The following is a 24106-nucleotide window of genomic DNA, read 5'->3' as shown; positions in this document are numbered from 1 at the left end:
TTCTTGGCAGGCGTTTTCGAACAGGTGCACAGCCGCCACTCAGCCAGCCTCAAATTGTGTGTTCTCTAGCAGGCAAAACAAAGGAATGAACTCTAGACCCCAGCATCCCGAAGGGGCGATGACACACGTCTTGATGAACAGGGTAAATCCAGGCACCGCTGAGGGCCCTTGTTACATTCTTGAGCTGTAGGAGAGGCCTCTGCTTGGGTTTCGGGTGCTTTTGGCCTCCTCACTGACCTGGGGCACTATTTCCTCCTCTTCTCCCCCGTGCCTCCCCCACCTTCTTAAAAAAAAAAAGTTTAAAGGGTTTTGTCCGTGAATGAACTTATTCATGAAGCAGGGATGATGACAGTTCACAGAGTTAAATGGGCACTTTAACTGTGTGTCTAATAAATCCGCAACAAAAATAAACAGAAGGGAAGAGGGTTTGGGAAAGAAAGGAGTCAGGCAGGCTGGCAGGCACGAAAGGAGCCCGTCACACAGATTTACACAGACCCTTGGAAAGCAAGGCGTCCTGCCCCTCCCAGGCACTGCTGACCTGCAGATTGGTCCAAAGCAGCCAGGTAGAGGCCAACTCCAGAGCCCACCTGGATGGGGTGTGAATGGTGGACAAGAAAGGATGAGTCCACTGCCCATCAGAGAGATGAGGGCAAAATGCAAGGAGGCAAAACCAGACTGGTGCTGAACCCCCTTGGGCTCCACACCCAGATTACAAATGGCATTACCAGGCTTTGTCTGCCTACCCCGAATCACCCTCCACCCAGGATTTGGGAGGCAAACTGGGATTAGAGACATTCAGGTGAACTTAACAAACACCTGCTGCTCCGGTGTTAATCACCACTCCGGGTGTACAAGGGGCCTGCAGAAGACCTTAACCCTTCCTTAGCCAGCCTAGCACGGTAAGGGCATGCTTTGGGGTGTAACTGTCATGAACACCATCACAACACAGGGAAAGGGAACATGTCTACGCAGTGGAGACATAGCTGGAACCTTTAGCCCCATCCTCAAGTCCACAGATTATAAACTTCCCTAGGATCTGAACTCACTTGAGGGCAAAGCCACCATTCCTTTTCCTCCTTGTCCACCTCTTGCCCCCACTCAGTGCTGTTTTAAGACTAGGCACGAAAACGCATGTTAAAATGCTCGTCGGCTTGTGGCTATGGGTACTAATGACTCTGCGGAGCCCCAGGTTCTGCATGCTCTGGGCTCTCCTTCAAATCCCTGCCATCCCCACCAGCTTCCACTCTGCAGAACGGAAAGTATGTCTCTGACTGTGGTCCATCCCATGCTTTGGAGCTTGTCTCCATCCTAAAGCCAAGCCTAGAGGCATGGCTCAGACATTATTGCCTTCGCCTTCCAGATACTCTACCCAACTCTAGGGCTCATCTTCCCACTCCGCCTCTTGCTATCCCAGGCCAAACAGCCCCATGACTCCCCACCAGCTGCCCAATATCATTTTGTTCTAGACAGATTTTAATTTTTGTTTTAGATAAATCTTCAGCAAGTATTGCCTTTCCCCCAGGCCCCACACAGCTCACACTGCCCAGGATTCTTGATGGAAAGCACATTGAGGATCTCCTCAAAGCCCTGTCCAGACTCTTCCCAAAAGGAGAGGGCCTTCAATATGGATTCCCTGTTACCCTTCTTTCTGCACAGCTTCCCCAGGGGAAAGTGCCCACCATTATTTCCCTAGGTACTGGGAGGATTTCAGTAGGGTAGTGAAGCTCTATTTTTTTTTTTTTTTTTTTTTTTTTTTTACTGAAAACTGCAGACAAGCCAAGCCTCATGGACAGATCTGCTGCTCTGAGGATGGCCAGGGACCAGAAGTACTTTATGATAAGGGGCTTCAGGCTGCACGACAGTAAGCAATGCAAATTTCTGTGGAGCCAATAACAGCAACAACAAAGATAACAGTAGCAGTTTAGCAGGAAGCCAGGAGAGCACAGACCCTCTGACTGCACAGTTACAGACCTTTGGAGACCTCAGCAGAGAAAGAGGAAGTGTCAGCAGTAAACTGAGAAACAGCCTCAAGGGATTTATGCTCTAAATAGGGGAACAAAAAAGAATCGGAGTCCTTCTTGGGAAAATGGCAGGCCGCAGCAGCACTTACAAAAGGCGCATTAAGAAGAGGCGAGGGAGGAGTGAACAGGTTGGACTGGCGAGAAGGTGGGGTTAGTTCCAGAACACTCTTAGGAGGTGACTTCACACTGTCCTGCTGAGGTGTGAGAAAAGGGAGTGGAGAAAAGACAGTGCCTCTTGGGCACAGGGCACACTGGGGTCCAGTGTCTCACAGAGTCACCTGACCCAAGGAAGAGGGATGCCTCTGTGCCCGGAAAAAGCATAGTAGGCAGCAAACGCAACTGTCGGGAGAACAGTGAGGCTCATGGGAGCGGGTCAAAAAGCACCAGCTAGTTCAGACTTTAGGCAGTGCAGGCAACGCAGCACACTCTGAGAGAGGAGTTTCTGTACATAGTGCATTTCAGCCCTGCCCCTAACGTCCATCTCTGGCTCCTGTCAAGCCAGGGAATGTCTACAGACAATTTCGAGAGGAGTAGGACCTAGAGTAGTGTGGACTCCAAGCCACAGACTTGGCAGGAGCACAACTCCAAACTGGTCTACTTAAAACTTGCTTCTGATGAATCTGTTCAGATGAGTTTGGGGGTTAAGGCTCATACTGTGAGACCCAACGTGTTACCGAATTCTGCGTGGTTTGGGTGTATCTTAGCAAATCTTTAAAGATACATGGGTGCCATGTGGCACACACAGTGACCCAGCACACAGTCACGTGGTTAGATGAGTTCACTGATGGCCTACAGTGGGCTTCACAGCAGAAGTCTGTTTTCTCCCAGAAAGAATGCACGTAGTGGGAGCAGAGCCAGAGAAATTGTCTCAGAAACCCTCAGTGAGGCCAATGGCATGCTCATCCCAGGCCCTTGTTTGGGAGAGAGAAGCCAAGCTTATGAGGAAGAGTCTACAGGGCTGGGACCCTGGCTTGGTCCTGAGCATGGCTCTTGTGCCACTGCAAGACAAATGGCATTGGTATCTCTCTTACTAATGGGCTTGCGTAAAACTGAAAGAATCAGCCCACTTCACAGCCTGATTGGACAGCTGTTGTGGCGTGTAGGGGGTATGTTTTGGGGTACACTGTGTGAAGATGTATTGCTGTGATTGGTGTAATAAAAAGCCGAATGATCAATAGCTAGGCTGGAAAGAATAGGTAGGATTTCAGGGAGAGAGAGGAAGAGGAGGAGGAATGGAGGCAAGCAGATTTCGAGAGCAGACTCAGAAGTTGGAGGTGCTCTAGTGAGAAGAGATAACTGAGTCACATGGTAGAATGCAGATTAAAAATATGGGTTAATTAAGTTATAAGAGATGGTTGGAAACAAGCCTAAGCAAAAGGCCAAGCTTTCATAATTAATAATAAGTCTCCATGTCGTTAATTGAGGACTGGTGATCCAAACAGGCAGCAGTTGGTCAGAAACATCAGGGGAAAGGCTCTGTCCAAGCCTCCCAGAGCAGGGTCAGGGTCACTCCTTTCTCTCTCTCTCTCTCTCTCTCTCTCTCTCTCTCTCTCTCTCTCCCTCCCTCCCTTCCCCCCCCCCCACACACACTTTCTGTTTGTCTGTTTTGTTTTTGTTTGTTCTTCAGACCAGGCTAACCTCGAACTCACGGAAAGGTTCCTGCCTCTGCCTTCTGAGTGCTGGAATTAAAGGCATGCACCATTACTGCCCAGCTCAAAAATCAAAATCTCTTGGGTCAGTTGATCCAAACAAATTCTGAAAGATTCGCCTAAGTTCTTTCTCTTCCTCTGGAAATCTTCAGACATTGACCAGAGACCACCTGTCGCCTTAAACTTTGAGCCCTTGGTGAGCATCGTCCTGCATTCCAGAGAAGAGGGAGAATACATTCACTTAGCAAGACCTGAAAATGGAGCAAGGAAGTGAGGAGGCACTAAAAAATGCTGGGGATGAGGCGATGCTGGGGAAGCCACTCAGTAATTTGTTCCAGAATTCGTTAGAACAAGCTACCTTCTGTGACGTCCCAGAGGAAAAATGTGAAGCTGGCACCTGGATGCCTAGCTCTGGTCCTGGGAAGTATGTGCAAAGACAAGGCAGAGTTGGAGGAAGAGCAGGGCTTGGCTCACCAACAGAGCGTAAGCCCTTTCCTCTCCACTGCTGGAGGAAGACATCGGCCTGCCTGTCTTCACGTCAGCACTCCTCACATGGCAGAGAGGCCGTCAGCCCTAACAGGTGGAGAAAGAGACCCGTACATAGTAGCTACAATGAAATACTGTTGGGCACAAAAGTGAAGAAAATCATATCACTTGGCACGAAAGAAATGGGCCCGGAGGTCATCATACTTAGTGGAAAAGGGGGAGAGCAATCGAAGACAACCATGGCATGTCCTGACTTGGTACGTGGATGCTAAAGAAGTCGAGTGCACGATAGAAGTACAGAGTAACCATGGCAATTACCACATGTCAGAGATGGGGGACTAGGTCAGGAGAGATGCTGGGTAAAGGATACAAGAGTCATGGGGCTGGAGAGATGACTCAATGGTTAAGAATACTGGCTGCTCTTCCAGAGGACCTTGGTTCAATTCCCAACACCCCATGGCAGCTCACAACAGGGTGCAATTCCAGGTCTAGAGGATCCAATACGTTGACACAGACACACACGCAGGTCAAATACCAATGCACATGAAATAAAAATAAATAAATAAAATTTTTAAAATATTTCAGTTAAGATGAGTAGGTTCAAGAGTATTGTACACATGGCAATTACAGGTTTTAGAGTATTAAGTCAGTTACTGAGAGCCGATTTTCTTAGTCTAGCCACAGAATAGTGGTATATGAGTTAATGCCAATGCCAATTTGCCTAATATAACCATTCTACATTGTGTGAAGACTCTGAAACATCAGATATGCCTTAAGTATGTATAATCTGTATCTGTCAATTAAAAAATAATAATAAAGGTCCCGCCTGTCTCATCTTTGATTCATCAGAAAAAGAAAAAAAGAAGCTTTGCACATCTGAGGATAAGCCAAGAGCTGGTAAATGGAGGTACCCTTGGGCTGGGCCTTCCCAAACATAAGGAACGATAATCCCAGGTCTTAAATTCACCAGTGAAATGTCTTCAACCCCTCCAGGCAAGAAACAAACTAAAGAGGACGGGCCAAGGAGTAAGCTGGAGTCAGAAGCACCTGGAACCCAGCACGTGGGAAAAGTGGAATGTATGCGCTCAAACAGGTCCATAAGGTTGCAGTCATAGTCAGAGCACGGTAAGGAAGAAGGTAACACCTGGGTGAGAGACCGAAAGTCCTCCCAGGACACCGGCATCTCGCTGAGAGGCGTCTCTTGGAGTGAGGTCAATAGAACGGCCCTCAGAGTCCAACCCGGCTGCCCTCCGCAGCTTACGCTGGCCGTTGTGCACATTCCTTGTCTTGTTGTGACACCACCTGGTCGGCGGGTTGTACAATTGTACTGCGGGGTGGGTAGAGGTGAGCGAGACAGTTTTCCGTACACTCGCTACAAGCCGCCTCACACTGGCAGCTGGGTGTGGTCTGCACAAACTGGTTCTCGGAGGCCAAGTCCTTAACTCCTTTGTCTATTCACAGGAGTGGAAAGAAAAGAAGGAGGGCTTTCTCTACTCCGCTCGGTAGCAGAGGGTTAAGGTCCGCCATGGCAACACCAAAGCTGCAGTTGCCCTAACGGAAGGAAGCAGGCAGCCAGATGTGTGCACACAGGCAGCGTTTTTCCTGGTGGGCTCTGAAGTGTGTTAGAGGGCTGTTTCAGAATCAGTCATCAGTTCTGCCTCCTAGTCGAGGCCCTGTTGGCAGCTGACTGGTATCCTCCATGTCTTCGACTTGGCAGAGTTGACACCAATCGGTGACTGGCTAGCCACTGGGTATTAAGTCCTGAAGGGCACCACAGGGACACAGCCCTAACGGTGACCCTGAAAAATTCTCCCAGCCAGAGTGTGTGAGAGTCAGACGAACCCTCCTTGGGACACTCGGTTCTTGGCCCTTCCCTGGTCTTATTTAAAGTGGGGCATCGTTACTGCATCTCATTTGCCTTCCTCTGATGCTGGGAGTGGAGCCCGGGCCCCTGTGTATGTAAGAAAGCCTGTACCCACTGGGTACCAGCCCCAATCTGGGGCATCGCTTTTAAATTTGATATTACTTAGTACAGCTAGGCAGTCTATTAAATTTTCTTTTCTTAAGAACTGGACACTCCGTGAAGAAAAGGTGGGAAAACAAGGGAAAAAAACAATACAAATGAGTTTTGACCTTTTAAAGCATATAACTTAATGAGCTATTTGAAAGGTAAAACAGGGCCAGCCTGCAAGTCAGTGAGCAGGTAAAGCTGCTCACCTCCGAGCCTAATGACTTGAGTTCAGTCACCAGAATCCACATGGTAGAAGAACAGAACCGACTCTCACAAGTTTTCCCTCTGGCCTCCACACACATACTGTGGCATGAGCATGCAGCACACACACACACACACACACACACAGAGAGAGAGAGAGAGAGAGAGAGAGACAGAGACAGAGAGAGAGACAGAGAGGCAGAGACACAGAGACAGAGACACAAAGAGAGACAGAGAGAGATATACGCATGTATGCGGGCATTCACACACACATGCAGATAAAGCTGATATATTTTTAAAGGCCACAACAACTTTTGAAGTTGAAGTCCCAGATCTACAGCTGCTGGCATGGGGCTGCTTCGTGGGGCAGCCTCGCTGCTCAGATTCCTTGCCTCGTGACCACAGCCTCACTTCTGTGGCTCCAGTACTTTGGTGGTAGTGGTCTGGTCCAACCTTTTGCTTTGTAGATGGAGAAAGGAAGGTCCAGGGTAGCTGGCTACCCTCTTTTTCATAGGACACTTCTCAAAATAAGAAAGAAAGAAAAGAAAACAAGACAATCCTCTTGAAAGATGTATTTTTAATTAAAAAATAAAAGTTATCTTAACGTATCTGCATTTGCAGCTTCAGGGATGGCAACTTAATGAGGCAGGAAAACCAAGGCTCATAAGTGTTTTATCACCTGGCCATCTTATAAAGGTACAAAGGCACGCGTGTCTCCAAACAGGCAAGCAGGACTCAGAGATGTCCCTAGTAACTCGCAACTCCCTCTAACTCCTTTTTTTTCTTTTTCTTTTCTTTCTTTCTTTGCCTGCCTTCAACAGTCCTCCCCACCCCACCCTCCAAAAAGAACCCCAAAACATTCCATTCTCTTAAAACTACAGAAATAAGCGCTGAGTCAGCAAGGAGCCTGGACAGGCTTCCCAAGCGCTCCCACCTACCTCTCTCTGTGCTGCTGACTGGCTACCCAGAGGGAAGCAGGGAGGGAGAAGAGCAGCCCTCTCTGCAGGCCAGCCCAGCTTGTCACACTGACAGGCTGCTGAACTCAACCCCACAGCCATCACCCCAGCCTGGGCAAACAGCTCCAAGGCGCTAGCTCCCTTACTCAGGGGTATCTGTGACTAACACAGCCTTGCAAGAAGGGCAAGACCCAAGGAAAACAAGTCTTCATCAAACGCTCAAGATGAAAATGCCGCTGGGAGGAGGTGGCCAGGTGGCGCTCCTTCACCCACGTGACTTGGCTTTAGCAGTCTTCTATCCTGAGTCTCCTTGCCTTCTCTCTCTTCCCTTTTCCCCAGTATCCCCCTTCCCCCAAAGAACTTTAGCTTAGCTTAATGGTGGGGGTTCAGAAGAAGCTTCTGGCAACTCCTGGGGCTGGTGAGGTGGCGGTTCTGCCACCTCCAGGGGGACATGGCATGCTTTGGGCTCCTGGGTATCACAGGGCTCCTTGTGTCCCTGCAAGGACTCCAGGTGCTCTTGGCTCTGGGCCTGGCTGTTCATCTTCTCTTCAGCTTCAATCTCCTCTGATGTGGGAATAGAGTTCTTCTTGGGACGCCCCTTAGGTTTTGTGGGTGCTTCTTGTCCACCTTTAAGAACCTATTTGGGATAAAGGGAGAGAGAAATTACTAAATCTAAGAAATCCCTTCAGCCTACACCTTCCTGTCCTGGTTCACCCTCACACAGCATTGTACAGTCTCTCCTGCCAATAGCAAAGCCATAGGGTTTGACCACATGTATTTTAAGACCATCTCCTGAAGTCAGCTTCTTCCATGTTCAGTGGACTTTTAGGCAGCATTATATACTTTGACATTTAATACCCCGATCATAGACACAGAAAAAAAAAGTCACCTCCTTTGGTAAGGAAAGCAATTAAACTTCAAATGCTAATGTGATAACTATCAAACTGATAGATCTGTAACAAGCAAGAGAATAAACACACTTTGTGTGAAGATGGAGCCTGGAAAATCTGATGATTCAAGTTAAAAAGCTTTAAAACATGAACCCCTTTAAAAAAGAAACTCCTTGGGATAAATTCTCAACATTCATCTATTTCTACAAAACGGTTGATTTGCAAAACATAGTCAACTCAACATTGGTTATAACAGCAAAAGTTAGAGTGGGTACCCTAAATGTGAGATAATTACAGTCAATTCCAAAGAGAGATTTCTGATAACCAAAACAATTATTATAGAGGAGAGTCTTTGCTTGGGAAATATTATAAATATATTTTTATTAAAAACAAGCCATAACACAGCATAGTTCAATTTTGAGGATAGACAGCTATATGCTGCCTTGTTTGCAGGATCGAGATCATGGATAACACTTCATTTTTTGTATTATGCTATTTCTAAATTTTCACCAAGGATCATTCATAAGAATTTCTGTTATCAGAAGAAAAGGTGTTAAAAAATATATCCTCCTGTCTTGCTGGAAAGAGGTAGCTGACCACTGTAAAAAGAGTTGCAACCACTAAATTCCAGCCACTTCCCAGCTTTGTCTTTGGGAAACTCTTTAAGGAACCTCAGTCTCGGTTTCCTCATCTGTAAAATGGGGTTCAGAGTACCTTCTACCACAGGGTGACTGGAAAGAACCCACTGTGTACACGAGACACCAGGAAGGTGGCTGAATGGCAGCCTCTCCCTGGATTTCATCTTTTGGAAGCCTACCTGCCCTGTTCCCCTGAGTCAATCACATGCCCTCCCCATGTGCTCTATGAGAACTTTCATCAAAGCACCACCTCTTCATGCATATTTGCCGGCCCCTCCCACTGGCTCCCAGCACGCAGCAGGCATTTGACAACGATATGGACAGACCTTTCTCAATATACACGTCAGAAAGTTGAAGAAAGATAAAAAAAAAAAAAACTCAGCATAGTGACATACACCTGTGATCCCAGAATTTGGGAGGTAGAGGCAAGTGGATATATAACAAGTTCAAGGTGAGCTGAGCTATGTAAGACCATATCTTAAAATATAAATAGGACTTAGGGGCATGAAGAGGTAGATATGAACAAAATATAAAATATATATATGAAATTCTTAAAGACATATATATCTTCCATCATTCCTTCACCCCCAACAGCATTATAGGCTAGAGATGGAGCCTTCTACACATGGGCCTTTGGGGCCATTCTAGATCAAACTATAGAACATCTCTAATTTATCACTGTCTTCTCCATTTGCACAGAAGCACCTTAGGGGCAAATCTCCCCTGACACTTCAGCTGCCAGGACCTTTCTGTGTAGTCATTGGATATTTATTGACCCTGTCTCTTTCTTCAAGGACAAAAGAGGACCTTCTAAATCTCTCCTGACACTTCAGCTGCCAGGATCTTTCTATGTAGTCACTGGGTATTTAACAACACTGTCTCTTTCTTCAAGGACCTTCTTAGGCTAAACCTCAAGAATGAGTACAGCAACTTGCTAAAACTTTAAGTTCCTATTAAAACAGCTTTGAGACATAATTTGCAAGCATGCTTCGTGTATTTAAACTGCCCAATTCAACAATGTTTAGTATAATTGCCAACTCGGGCATCTATCGCTGCAAGGCAGTTTTAGAGCATTTCCCTCATCCTCAACAGAAACCTTATCCCCGGAAACCTTATCCCCATTAGCACCAAACCCTACTCCCCACAACCTCTTTGCCTTGTGCCTTGGCAATCAGTAGTCTTCGTGTTTCCTTACAGATGAATCCATTCTGGACAGTTTGTATAAACAGAATCATAACATGTGGACTTTGCTTGCTTCACTTGACACAACAGTGTTTGTAAGATCCATCTATGTCGTAGTGAAAATAATATTCACTTTATATCTGTATCAAAGTTTGGTTACTCCTACCTTTGGGCTCTCTGAATAATGCTGTTATGAACATGGGTGAACAAATATCTCTGCAAGTTTCTGCTTTGATCTCTTTCAGGTCTATACCCAGACATGTAATTGCTACATCATATGGCAACTCTTATGATTAACATTCTAGGGACTTTTTCTAAAGTAGCTGCACCATTGTGCGTTCCAACCAGCAATGTGTGTGGATTTCAAGTCTCCACCTCCTCACCAATGTCTGTCATTACGACTTCCTGATTATAGCCATCCTTGCTAACGTGAAGTGGGATCTCATTTGATTTGCATTTCCCTGATGTGAACAAGGTTGAGCAGCTTTCTGTGGGCTTGTTGGCTATTTGTACATCTTTTCAAAATAAATTTTAAAATATAATTGCATCATTCCCCATTCCTTTCCTCCAACCCTTCTCATGTATCCCTCCCCACATTGGTCTCCTGCAAATTCATGGGCTTCTTTTCTTTTAATTTTGATATACATTTTCTCTTAAGTATATAAGTACAGCTTTTCCAATCTGTTTACTTCTTGTGTGTATACCATCTCAGGGTAAACCATGTGGAATGGGAAAACCATTTGTACATCTGCTTTGGAGGTAGGTCTGTTCAAATTGTCTCCTTAGAACACATCACAAGGGATGCTTTTTTTAAAAAAAAAAATCTAGATACATGTCTCTTATCAGATAAAACATTTGAAAAATTTGTTCCCGTGCTAGGGGCTCTTTTTTTCACTTCTTCCTCTCTCTTTATTGTTCTCACTTTGTGACAAACCCTTCACACTACAAAAGTTTTCATTTTCATAAAATCCAGCTTAGCTTTTCTATGTTGACTCTGCTTTTGTGTCTTATATCAGAAAGCCTTGTTCAGTCCTAAGGCAAAAATATTTACTTAGGTTTTCTTCTAAGGCTTTTACTGTTTTAGCTCTTATGTTGATCTGTAATCTGATTTGCATTAGTTTTCATGTACAAAGGCCAGAAGAATATGTATTCTCAACAAACACCTCTTTCCTGCTGCAATTCTTCTTGGCTTATTTGAACCCAACTAAACAGCTCCCATGGAGACATGAAGTAATCGTCAGCAAGGTATAGACATTAACAGAATTCACCTCTGGAGAGACGACACCCCTGTATTCCTCTTTGGGTAAGTCAGTATCTGATTTTGATGTCATCAGTGCTTTTGAAAGTGCCTGACTGTGCCAGGACGGAACCTACATGTTGAAAGCAGCTCCACCGGGTATGAAAGGGGTTATACAAAAAGCAGTTGCCCCATGCAGTAATCAAGTTAGAAAAGGGCAGGTCTAAGGAAGCCACCTAATTGGCAAAGGAAAGCCCGGCAATTAGAGGACACCACCCACACAGCTTGGATTTACCCCACCTGGCTGCTTTCCGACAGCATGGAAAAACAGTCAAAACAATCAAACCATTTTCTACATGGAATAGAACATTCCAGTGCAAGCAGTAATTAGAAGACAACTACCCTCCTGGCTGCTTTCCACATAGACCTCTGGCCCCTGCCTCCCAGCACACCTGAGACATGCAATTATCCTGCACCCGCCCTGCACCAGGACTGCGGACTCGCATGCACCCTGCAGCCCTCTCTGGGGGCTTCCTCACTGGCTCCTAGAGACAGTCTGTTCCTTAGTCCAGACTGGCTAGGTAACTCACTGGGCATGAGGTCCCATGCTTCTCTGTCTCTCACAAAAACACCTAGAACAAGGTACTTCATTAACTGTGTCCGTCAGCAGTCCTCCTCTGAACTCTAAACTGGGGCTGTCCTGTAGCTGAGACTGTTAGGATGGGTCTATTGCTTTCTTCGTGAGGTACCTAGATGGTGTTCAGGCAGTCACCTCAGACAACAGAACAGGATGGCAGTGTAGAAGTGTGAATCTGCCTTCCTTCCTCTTCCAATCAAGAAAGAGTTGACAGAAAGGGCTTTCAGGGTCAAAGTGAGCCAAGGACAGAGCTGGGCTTGAAGCTAAAACCCCTAATCACTCAAATCTAACAGGCTGACCAGCAATTGATTCTGCTTAATGTGCAATGAACACAAAGCACATACCACTATATTTCCTGTTCATGTGCATTTGCCCAGCAGATGTCAGGCTTATGAACTCAGAGTCTTGCTGCTCTCCCGCTTCCTTCCTCCAGCACAGTGGGGACCACAGGACTGATGGCAGTTTCAGTGTTGACAGGAGAAAATGTCTGGCTTCTCCTGCGTTACCGCTCACATTCCTGTTTGCCCCAGCCTGAAGACCCAAGGCCTCAAACTGTGTCCCAGTGCCAAACTCTGACCGGGAGACCAACAACCCAGGACTCTCTCAACCAAAAGAGCAACTTGAGGGGCCCTGGAAGCCTTTGACTTTACCGATAGTGGTCTCCAAAGATTCGGTTTATCTGGAAACACGGATTTTGTAGATAACAAACAAGAATAATGGCAGCTAATAGACCTTGCCTGTATCTTGTCTGGCAAGCGCTGTCCTAGGTGTTTTATACATGTCACCTCAGTTTTAACACCACTCTGTGAAGTAGGTGTGAGGTTTTACCAAGGAGACACACAAGAACCTGTCCAGGGTCATACAGGCAACAACCGGTAACAGTGTCACCGAACTGTTGACTCTCTAGAGACAACGCAAAAGCTAGACCAAAAACAATTTTTTTAATTAAAAATAAATTTAAAAAAGCATGACAGTATAGTCCACCCACATTCTGGCGTAGGATTGGATCCTCTTTCGGAAGAAAGATCACTGAATAATAAGATGTTTCCAGGCAGATAGGAATTATGTGGCGCCACAGAAACAGAATACAGGATAAGCACCCCATCTCATGTGCAAGATGAAATTTACTCAACCCGCTCTAGGTTACAGATGCTGACCAGTCAAAACTCGTCAGAGATCCTATCTTGCTCTTGGCTTTGTCCTTGGCAGCCTCAGGAGTGAGTCTGAGAATCAAATACTAATCTTTTTCCAGTTCCAATTAGGTTACTAGCCTTGAGACATCTTTATTACCCAATTATCTTTCTCTTCCCTCCTCAGTACCTGAAGAGATAGCTTTGAAAGAGTTTTTAGCCGGAAAATCTGTGAAGCAATCTAGAGCTCAATGCCTCCCTGTTCAGAGAGAATCAGAACTCAACACTCACAACTGAACGCCAAGCCTTTGTGGCTCCCGCCATTTGAAGGTCCTAAGCACCCCAAACTTTCTGCCTGCAGTCCATCCCCCACCATCACTGGACACACGTCAATTCAGCCACTGATAACAGCTTGATGGCGTCTCTCCCACAAAGCCCTTCCTTCTCTTCTGCTTCTGAAGCCTGTCATCCCTTCCTCTCTGGTGCCCTGGTTATTTTGTGTAACTTAGTTTTCAGGTCCGTGGCCCTGACTTGACTGAAAATGTGTTTTTATATCTTGTGTGTTTGGGTTAATATTTTAACTAGCATTCAAAGCATTAGATTTCACAAAGTATTTCCAAACGTTATTTGTTAGTGATGGCCTTCCCCCTATTCTTCACATCCTCTGCCTCCCCTTGTACTCTTCACCCCATCTGTCCTGACCCTTCAACACCTTCCTCTCCTCTCAAGGTCCATTGGAGCTTCCTGACTCACACTCACAGCCACCGCATGAAAACACAAAGGGTCACAAAACGTTTTTTAAGGTTTTACGAGACAGATTCAGCTTGTCGCTTTGACTCCATTACCAGTTATAAACTAATTGGTCCGTATGTTATCGTTAACATGAACTAGAAGCTCGGTTCTCTTCTCTCCTGAAGGGACCAGGAGTTTGGTTTGCCTAGAACGTTCTCTGAGGTTAAATCTGTAGAGTTACTTCCATTTTGATGTGTAGGGTTGAAAAATCACCATCAACTACCCCAGCACTGTGCCAGTGGTAGAGTGGCTGATGAAAAACAAGTGCGTCAGAGCCCAAGGCGCATGCGTTGTCCCACGGGGGAATGGGCGGTGCTGGCCCAGAGGATTGGTTGTCAGTTCGTTATTCAAATGACTCATGAGAAGATTGCTGATAACCAATTTAAACAATACTCTGCTACTCAGGAGACATTGATTTCCACGATGATGATTGATGAGGAAAGAGGTAGGTGGTGAAGCCTAAAAGGAAAAGAACCAAAGGGACGGGCCCCAAATGGGCAGGGAGGGGCATGCACGGGAATGTAACCCAGCGCCTCTCACTCCCAAACTTGGTTCTTTCAAAGAACGACAACCCACCCCCACCCCAGTTTCCACCGTAAGTTTCATGCGTGTAGAGCCTTATGGAATTTTTAGAATGATTCTATTTATCTGAATTTCATGTTCCTGCACTTTCAATTTCCGTCTGCAGCTGGCTTCTCATCGGAACCCTTTGGGGGCTCATCAACTCAAACGAAATAACCTGGGTCATTGTGCACTCCCTTGCTGCTTCCTAGGCCTTCTTCCTCCAGCTTCATAGCAAATTCTCTTGGGAGCAGGGGTTATAGTTTACTGTCTTTCCCATGGTGCCTAGGACAGGATGGCTAGCAGAGGAACGGCAATGTTTGGGTGTGACCTGTGTTCACATCTCGATGCCGAAGGCAAAATGTTCAGAGGTGGGACTTCGAGGCAGTGAGCACAGTGCTGGGGCTCTGGCCTCAGGTCACTGGGAGGTGGGAACTAGTTGAGGAGAGCATGGTTTGCAATGACCTGGCCTGGCCCCAGCCCTCACATGGGTCTCTGAAATCAGAATCCCCAGAGAGAGAAGGACTTATCTTTCTACCCAGGTGATTATGACCAATTTTAAAGATTCCTGCACTCAGGGGCCTAGGCACAGAAACAAGTGTCTTTTTTATAACTGGCACTACTGCTGGGAGGGGACAGAGTTCTTTGGAAGCACCAGTAGGTGGGATTCAGAATAGCAGCTGAGAAGCTTGTAGGCTTTCTTCTTTGATTTCTAGGGAAACTGAAAAAAAGAATCTCTCTCCGGTTAGGGGATGAGGTCAATCTCAGTTTCCCTCCCAACCACCACATTGGAAGACCTTCCTGTCTTAACAACCAAACTGCCACCAGTCCTCCCTGCCCCCCACAGCGCAGGGTGGGGTTCTTCCCATAAGGATGGGCGTGGGTCTCCGGGCTCGACTCCCTGCCCTCTCTTACCATCTTCTTCCATTTCATCCTGCGGTTCTGATACCAAGTCTTCACTTGCAGCTGAGTGAGTCCCAGAGACTGGGCCAAGTCCAACCTAGAAGGCATGAGACACAAAGGAAGCGTGAGGGAGAGAAGAGGGAGTAAGAGAGGAGGGGTCATACTGGCTAGCCCCAGACACTGGCTTTTGTATCTCAGACTGTCACCTGGACATCTGAGCCTTCAGTCGTCACCCTGATCCTCTGTAAACCGTGTATTCTGATCCCCAAACACGGGAAATACAAAGTAAAGCTATACTTCTGTGGGAATTCCACGCATCAGTCCAGATCCACCTCTGGCAAGCCCCTCAGCTCCCATGACCCCTCTTACTCAGCAGTCCCCCAATGGACCATGCTGTCAGCTCTCTTCAGAGAACACGTTACTTCAACCTCCCCAGCTCAAGACCAAGTCTTTCACTATGCGCTCACAGAAGTACCTACTACGACATTGCTAAATCCAGAAGCAGGGTTCAGAGATTTTTGCATCGCCATGAGTATATGGTTACGTGCGTGCATGTTTGGGTGCGATGTGCGGACACCCGAAGGCGATGTCAGGCTTCCTCTTCCATCACACTCCTTGATTTATTGACACAGGGTACCTTGCTGAACCCAGATTTCTCCCATTGCCCTGGGCATCCCTTGTTTCTTCCTACTAAATTCTGGGATTATAGGGAGGAGTCGCACCTGTCTGACTTTGATGTGGGTTCTGGGACTCTGAACTCGTCCTCACACCTGTGGAGCAAGTGGCTCGTCCCCTGAGCCATCTCTTCAGCCCCAGGAACTTACTGGAGCTGCCCTAACGGAAAGCCGTGAAGAGTCCAGTGAAGCATCAAACCCAGAGTCCCTCCTGCCTTCTACACTCATTGTGTCCCTGCTTCTCTCTGTGGCCTTTGGAAAGGCCCTCGCAGCAAAGCCATTGCCATAGAGAGTGTGGGAGGTAATTCCACCAGCACAGCAACCGTTCCCAGGGCACGACAGCATCCCAGACACACACATAAGCCCCTGCCCAGTGCTATCGATTTATTATTCTGAAGTGGGTGTGGTTATTTCCATTTTACAGGTAAAAGATCTAAAGCTTAGAGAGAGATTGGGATTTCTCAACAATAGAACCAAACTCTTCTTGACACTTGATTTGCTTTTAAATAAAGTTTACTGGGATACAGATAAGTTTGTTTGCTTTCATATTGCTTATGGCTACCTCTGTGCTCCATCAGAAGACTTGATGGAGTAACTGTGACAGACCATGTGTCCCCAAAAGCCTGAAATAAACAGTCTTCTGGCTCTGTTTTTACTGACTCCTGGCGCCTGGAGAGAGAATGAAATTCACCCCTGGCTGACTTGTATGCCACCTTCTGTGTGAGGGTCACCTTCTGTGTGAGGGTCACCTTCTGTGTGAGGGCCACCTTCTGTGTGAGGGCCACCTTCTGTGTGAGGGTCACCTTCTGTGTGAGGGTCACCTTCTGTGTGAGGGTCACCTTCTGTGTGAGGGTCACCTTCTGTGTGAGGGCCACCTTCTGTGTGAGGGTCACCTTCTGTGTGAGGGTCACCTTCTGTGTGAGGGCCACCTTCTGTGTGAGGGCCACCTTCTGTGTGAGGGCCACCTTCTGTGTGAGGGTCACCTTCTGTGTGAGGGTCACCTTCTGTGTGAGGGTCACCTTCTGTGTGAGGGCCACCTTCTGTGTGAGGGCCACCTTCTGTGTGAGGGCCACCTTCTGTGTGAGGGTCACCTTCTGTGTGAGGGTCACCTTCTGTGTGAGGGTCACCTTCTGTGTGAGGGTCACCTTCTGTGTGAGGGTCACCTTCTGTGTGAGGACCACCTTCTGTGTGAGGGCCACCTTCTGTGTGAGGGTCACCTTCTGTGTGAGGACCACCTTCTGTGTGAGGGTCACCTTCTGTGTGAGGGTCACCTTCTGTGTGAGGGTCACCTTCTGTGTGAGGACCACCTTCTGTGTGAGGGTCACCTTCTGTGTGAGGGTCACCTTCTGTGAGGGCCACCTTCTGTGTGAGGGTCACCTTCTGTGTGAGGACCACCTTCTGTGAGGGCCACCTTCTGTGAGAACCATCTTCTGCGTGAGGGCCATCTTCTGTAATGGCTCACCTCACAACACTTCTCTACAAAGCAGAACTGTCAAGGGGACACAGAGATGCCACCGTCTGAGGGCTCAGCCAGCACTCCCAGGGAGCACATGGAGAAAGGGGTAATTAGTCAGGTTCCTACCCTTAGTCCTCAAAGCTGCAGCCAGGGACCTGTGTGGTTACCCGGGCACCATATGAAGAGATGTGGGATCTGAGAGAACTGAGCCACCTTGCCTGCAAGCTCCCTGGAGCACCAACCCTGCTCAGAGAAGCTGTTCAGACTTGTACATCAACCTGAGCAGTGACCACCGCTGCTTGAAGGTTCCCAGGTTTCTGAGACTTGCCACTTGCAGACCTAGGGCCGCTATTTCTTGCAAGCCTGCACAGGCTCAATAACCTAAGCCACAGGCAGTCCAGGTGTGCTGCCCCAGCTGCAGATTTCTCTACCTGAGGAGATCTAGCATTGGCAAGAACTCTGACCCTGGTATCAGCCAACTCTTGGTGTTCACAGGCATGACTCCCAGGACCTCTGAATAGGGTATATTAATTAAGCCTCTAATAATAATTTTAAAAATTGAATCTGCCTTCAAAGGAATGCTGAGCCTGTCTTAAAACTACATCCACACATACTACCTGGTCATCCCTGCAGAGGGGCTACTGGCAGCTGAGCATTTGACAACTGACAAAAGCAGTAAGTTCCCAGTGCCAACACACCTAGCTCTTCCCATTAATGAAGCGCCATGCCCTAAGCAGTCATTTCTATGAACCAGCAACCCAGGGGGATGCCACAGTTCTGGTGCCAGGGCCATTCTAGGCTCTGAGGGTCCTAAGGGTCCTCTCGGGCTCCTGCAGAGTTTTCCTGAGCCTGGTTCACCTGAGGCCATCAGGTGCATTAGTCAGTGGAAGGTTCATAGTTCTGCCCCGGCATTAGCAAATGCTGTTAGCTCACTTGGGAAAAATGCATCCCTGACTCACACTGGCCGCGGAAGCATCTCGCTGTCATCAGCTTTCTCTCGTTACCTGCCACCACTACAAATTCTCACTTCCCTGCATATTCACTCAAATGGGTCGCCTAGGAAACCGTGGAAACAAACACGGAGGAGGAGGAGGGCAGGAGCTGTGGGAGGAGGGAGTGCTCATGGCTCCCAGTCACGTAGGGAGGCAGGGAGCATCGGAGAGGGAGGGCGGGCGGGTTGAGGCGTCAGCCTCAATGCCAGCCAGATGGTATCCTCCTCTCTAGGCGAGTGAATCACTTCTGTGTGGGTCACCTGAGAGATGCCGGGGCAAGTATCAGGAAGCCCCAGCAGATTTATTAAGAACGAACGTTTCTAATGCTTTAAAGTTCTCTAGCTTCTGAGCAATAAGCCTAACTTTCCTTCCATTCTTTCTAAAGACTCTTAGATACTCAAGGCTACATCTAATAATGATGGCTGCTCTACCTACATACACATGAAATTTAGTTACCTGCTACCTGGGGATCACATGGATTAATTCCCAATCCACAGACCTGACTGACCAACTGTGACTCTCAGTGTGAATGTTCAAGGCGAAGGTCACTGTCCCCATCAATCCCAGCCTGCCCTGGCCTTTCAGCTTCCGTGAATAGCATCTTCGTTTCTTAGTGGCCCTCCTCATTCAGGAACCACAGGACATTCAACTTCCACCCTTCTCCCTCACCCAGAGTCAGTGCTGCCCATTCCATTTTCAAGCATCCCCCCATCAGTATGACATCCAGCAGCTAGCCCTAGATTCTTTCATAGCTGGCTTCTCTGTCCCATCAATTACCAGCTGTGGTGCTACCAAAGCTATATCCTAAAACGTAAACGTGGCTCTTACGGATCAGTGACTGCCTCAACAGCAAAACCTTGCTCTTCAGCCAGGCACCTGAGGTCTTTCTTACCCTCCTGGCACCCATGCTTTCAGTTCCTACAACGTGCCCAGGGAGACACGAGTCTAAGCCTTTTAAGGGCATCCCCTCTATGGAGGAACCAAAGCTCTTCTTAAAGGTTTCCCTGCCACACTTAGCAATATCTTTGGGTTTCTATGGCAGCATCTGCCCCTGGTACCGGCTCGCTATGCTACAGCAATTGCAGCTATTCTTCCCCCGTGGAGTCCTTCAAAGCAGGGCTCCATGTACTGCTTCCTGGACCCCTGCCAGCACCCAAGAGACCCTCAGCAAGGCTTGTGGAACCAGTAGACATTTTCCCAGAAGGGGGGGGGTGTGCACTTCCGTTTTGTTTTCTAAACAAGTCCTAAATAACTTCAGGCATTCCTTTACATTTACCCCCGTTCTCTCGTAGGACTGGGGTCAACTGAATAAAGGCAAAGCAGTTAGCAAAGGAAAAAAAAATGATTTTTAAAAAGGTCTGGAAAAGTCCCCCAAGCAATAGTTTCATCCCCGAGCTTAACCATCTCAGGAGGAGATAAGGCAACAAGGCGAGAGATGCCTCTCTGCGTATTTTGTACTTAAGATACTAAAGACAGAGGATGAGGCATTAGGCCTCTCCAGAAAGCAAGGGCTACAATCACCTCCACATGAACTGCAAAGGGGTTGAAAGGGGAGACTTCCCTCCCGCTCCACAGTGATCTCTGCTCTTAGCCCTGCTAGGACACACTATGAAGTCAGAAACCTCCTCACCTGGACCAATTCTGGCCTCTCCCACCCAAAACCAGGCCAGCAAGCTGAGTCCCCCAAGTGTCAAGACGGCAAGGAAGGACTGAAGTCACATCCCAGTGGCCAGGTCTAGACCCCCTGCACAAGATGCTAGCGGTTGGAGGCTTTAAAACCCCAGCTAGCTTCCTGGCAGAGAGCCTGGGCAACTATTTGCAGAGCTTTCCCTTGCTTGTTACACTGAAGAGGTTTATCTGATGCGTAGAAGAGACAGAGAAAAGATTACATTCAGGCTCTGAGCACTAGATTTAGATGGCCGCCTCTTCTAACCCGAAGTTGACATGACTTGAGCAAAGGAACAGAATCTGGACCAAGAGTGGAAGCCAGAATGGAGAGTGTCCTTTGTGAATCCACACCCCACAGAGAGCAAAACGCTTCTCCACGGTGGTACCTACAGAGAGTGCCTTCCTTACGCCCTCACCTGTCTGGAGTGGACAGGTATTTCTGTTTCTGAAATTTCTTCTCCAGGCCCATGAGCTGCAGCTCCGTGAAGATGGTGCGACTCCTGCGTGGTTTCTTCTGGCGCTGTGTGGGCTGTTCTGTCTCAGATTCGCTGCTGGCTAATGCCTCGCCACCAGGGGTCTCGGTGGCGGCAGCCTCGGTGACTGGATGGCGGGAGAGCACGGGGGTGATTCCTGGGCTGGTGGGAACCAGATGGGAGATGACTGTAGGTTGTCGGGTGATCACAGAGAGGAGGGGATACGCCCTTAAGGAAGGAGAGCCTGGAAAACAAAGAGTTGTGTCACCACAAAGTGCAGGAAAGACAAGGAGTCCCAAGAGAACCCCTTGCTAAGACCTGAATGAATAAAGGGCCTCTAGATCATCAGAAGGTTTCAACGGAGCAAGCAAAATGAAGAGAAAAGCAACTCAAGACCCTGAACTGCAGGGTGGGCCAACTATATGGAGTCTTGCTTCAGCTTGGTGTGGGAGGCCATTTGTGCCCCACTTAGCCAAGAAAGGTTCTTGTAAGTCTTCTCATTTAAATAACTCCCTTTCCCATGTGAACGCCTAAATTCTGGTTTCAGGGATATAGATCAATGGAACCATGAAAATAGAAAGCAGTAGCCAAGAGGCTAAAAGCATGTACTTATAAATTCCAATAACAGACCTGCAGTATTCAAATTTCCTAAACAAACAAACAAAACACTTCTATGGTCATGGTCAGCTTAGAGTCAAAACCTCTGCGCCTTGACTCATAACGACATCAGAGCAGGGGAATGCTTAATGATTACCCCACTCAACTCCCTCATTTCAGGGCAAACTAGTCTAGAACAGTTGACTTGCCTAAGACAACGTAACCAGGAAAAGCAGATAGAGAAGTCAAACCACAGTCTTCTGGCTTCAGGTCCAGGGCTCTTAGTATCAGGTCGTGAATCACACATTTACAAGGGGGAACCAACAGATGCTTAACTCACATAAAAATTTGGCTTGATTACGACTAGTTACCAGCAGCACTGTAGAAGGAAGGGTCTCAGACTGGAACTTTCTGGGGTTGATTAACAATGTCTGTCACGGGCAGGTGATAGATGCAAGGGTTCAGGGACAGATGTACTGGTTTGACACTGCTTCATAGGGATTTCAAAGCAAAAGTGTTTTTTGGCAGCTAGCAATCTAAGTCTGTAAAGTGCACATGACAGTGCCCACTTACTAGGACGAATTCTAAAGCATCTGGACTATCGCCTATGAATCTCACTTTGTCTCCCTGACCTGTTTCATCGTCTAGATAATCAGAGTAGCTAGCTTCAGAGAACTCTTCAGTTCTGACATACTGATGCCACCCAAGAATCTCTCATCCCACATTTGACGGCTGATAAAAACAGAGAAGACTGGGATTTGCCCTTTGAACTTCAGTGCATCCCTGCTGGCAGCCACAAGGGCAGAGCAAGGAGAGTCAACCAACATTCACACTAGTCCTGGGCTGAAACCAACTACATCACAGAAGCACCCAGGTGCTGCTGTGAACCGGCTCTCCTCCGACTTGGCATTGCTCTTTGTATTCATTCCTCTGCCTGTGTTCTGGACGCCAGGCCGAGTCATTAAAACAGATAACTGTTCTTGTTCTGTGAGTATGCTCTAGCGAAACCCGGCAGAAACCGCAAGGCTGTTAAGTAACAATAAATCACCCAGTGCAACAACTTCCATGAACCCTAAAGCCAACTCCAACACTTGAGGTTTTGTGTTGTGAATTCGTTTTAAGAAAAAAAAATAAAAATCAGGACTGAAAGAATGGCTCAGTGGGTAAGAGCACTTCTGTTCTTCCCGAGGGACTGAGTTTGGTTCCCAGCACCTTTGACAGGCAGAACACACCTGTCTGTCCCTCTAGTTCCGGGGGATTCTAGGCCTCTGGCCTCACTTGCACACACTCACACACTGATATATGAGAATAATAAATGTTAATTTAAGAAAAAATTCATCTAGAAATAGTACTTTATGGAAAGAAAACCAAGATCCTGTAAGCAGATATTTGATATCTCAGCACACACCAGAAACAACTCTACATAAGAAAGTCTCTGGAGGCTTCTGCAAAGACAAATGCTTCTCATCTCAAATCACTTTCTATACTTTCTTTCATACTTTATCCTTTCTTTGTGAAGCGAGTTTCAGATCTATGAATTCAAGAGTTTACCAACTAGGAAATGGAAAATGTCTACTTTCAAGTCTAGGTTTTTATTACTGATCTCATTTGTAAAGGAGTTGACCTTTTTTTTTTTGATAAAGTGGCACAATATGCTGTGCTGACAAAGATGTGAATAGCAGGCACTAACATATAGTTGCTGGGAATATGAAAGAAGAAAAAGCGTTTTACAGCCCCGCCGTCAGCATCTACCCAGTCACTAACAGAAAACTCCATATGAGCTCCACTGTCCAGGTTGTGAGTGCCAACATATCCACTAGGAGTGGAAAGGGGACACAGTCCACAGACCTATTGACAGACAAGGAACTTGGTTCTATGTGTAGTGTGGGCTATCTGTATAATCTGATAAATACATAGAGGGATGGATAAACTAATCATCCAAACGCATTATTAAGTGAGAAAGATAAAGTGTAAGATTTGTGTCATCAGAAAAGCTGTCTGACCACTGTTACAAATGCATTTTTTTTAAAACCGAAAAGCAATTTCCCTCATGAATAACAATAGCAACCTCCACGGGAAAGGAGGGAGTAAAATAGAATAGGAAGAAATCTACTGGTATTGATCTCATCGAGTATGAGATTTTCCCAGAATAGTCTCTGAGCATGGACTAGGGGCCACACCTGTTCAAAAGCCGGAGTTACAGCTATGAATCAATCAAAGTTCCACCTTCATGGTGTTTACATCTTGGTAGAGGAGGTGAGCAGAAAGCAAGCAATAGACCCACAGGTAGTGGTGAACTCCACAAAGGCAGATACAGCGAAGCAAGAAGACAGGCAGCGCAGGTAGGGAAGGAGGGTCCTTGGGAAAGGAGTCAGGGAAGGCCTCTGAGGAGTGGTGGCCTTTCGGAGGATAGGAGCATCTCAGTGCGCTGGAGTCTGGAGAAGATACGGCGTTGAGCACCAGGGCATGGAACCAGCAGGCGCAAACCTTGAGTCAGGGGAACAAGGTTTGACTCAAAGACTACTAAACGGGCAGAAGTAAGAAGAACAGAAAAGTTCAGAGAGACCTGCTGGGATCAGGCCATGGAGATGTGACTAAGAATGATGACAAGCCATCCATGAGAGTCTGACTGGGCAAGGACATGATCTGGCCTCGTCATTAATGCTTTGTGGCTACTGTGGAGAGCAGGCTTCAGCAGTCAGGAAGCTACAGCCACTGAGGAGTAGAGGCTAAATCCCAGGTAACAGGGCAGCAGTTCTCAACCTATGGCTCATGACCTCTTTGAGGGTCGACCCCTTCACAAGGATCACATATCAGATACCCTGCATATAAGGTATTTATTTACATCACAATTCTTAACAGTTGCAGATTTACAGTTATGAAGTGACAATGAAAATAATCATATGGTTGGGGGTCACCACAACGTAAGGAATCGTATTAAAGGGTCACAGC

General features: G+C 47.2%; 1 protein-coding gene across 1 annotated transcript in view; it reads right to left on the bottom strand.

Moving 5' to 3' along the window:
• Window positions 1–6925: 6925 nt before the first annotated feature.
• The window catches only part of Barx2 (BARX homeobox 2), a 66564-nt gene continuing 49383 nt past the window's right edge, over window positions 6926–24106 (bottom strand). The window contains exons 2-4 of the mRNA XM_048458782.3: window positions 20501–20801; window positions 15307–15391; window positions 6926–7961 (exon numbers count right to left, since the gene is read on the bottom strand). Of these exons, the coding sequence (XP_048314739.1) occupies window positions 7692–7961; window positions 15307–15391; window positions 20501–20801 (656 nt within the window). The 3' untranslated portion in view covers window positions 6926–7691. The remainder of the gene's footprint in view (window positions 7962–15306; window positions 15392–20500; window positions 20802–24106) is intronic.

This window comes from Myodes glareolus, chromosome 4, assembly GCF_982192425.1.
Source record: "Myodes glareolus chromosome 4, mMyoGla1.1, whole genome shotgun sequence".
Taxonomy (NCBI): Eukaryota; Metazoa; Chordata; class Mammalia; order Rodentia; family Cricetidae; genus Myodes; species Myodes glareolus.
This window is presented reverse-complemented; position numbering and strand designations above follow the sequence as displayed.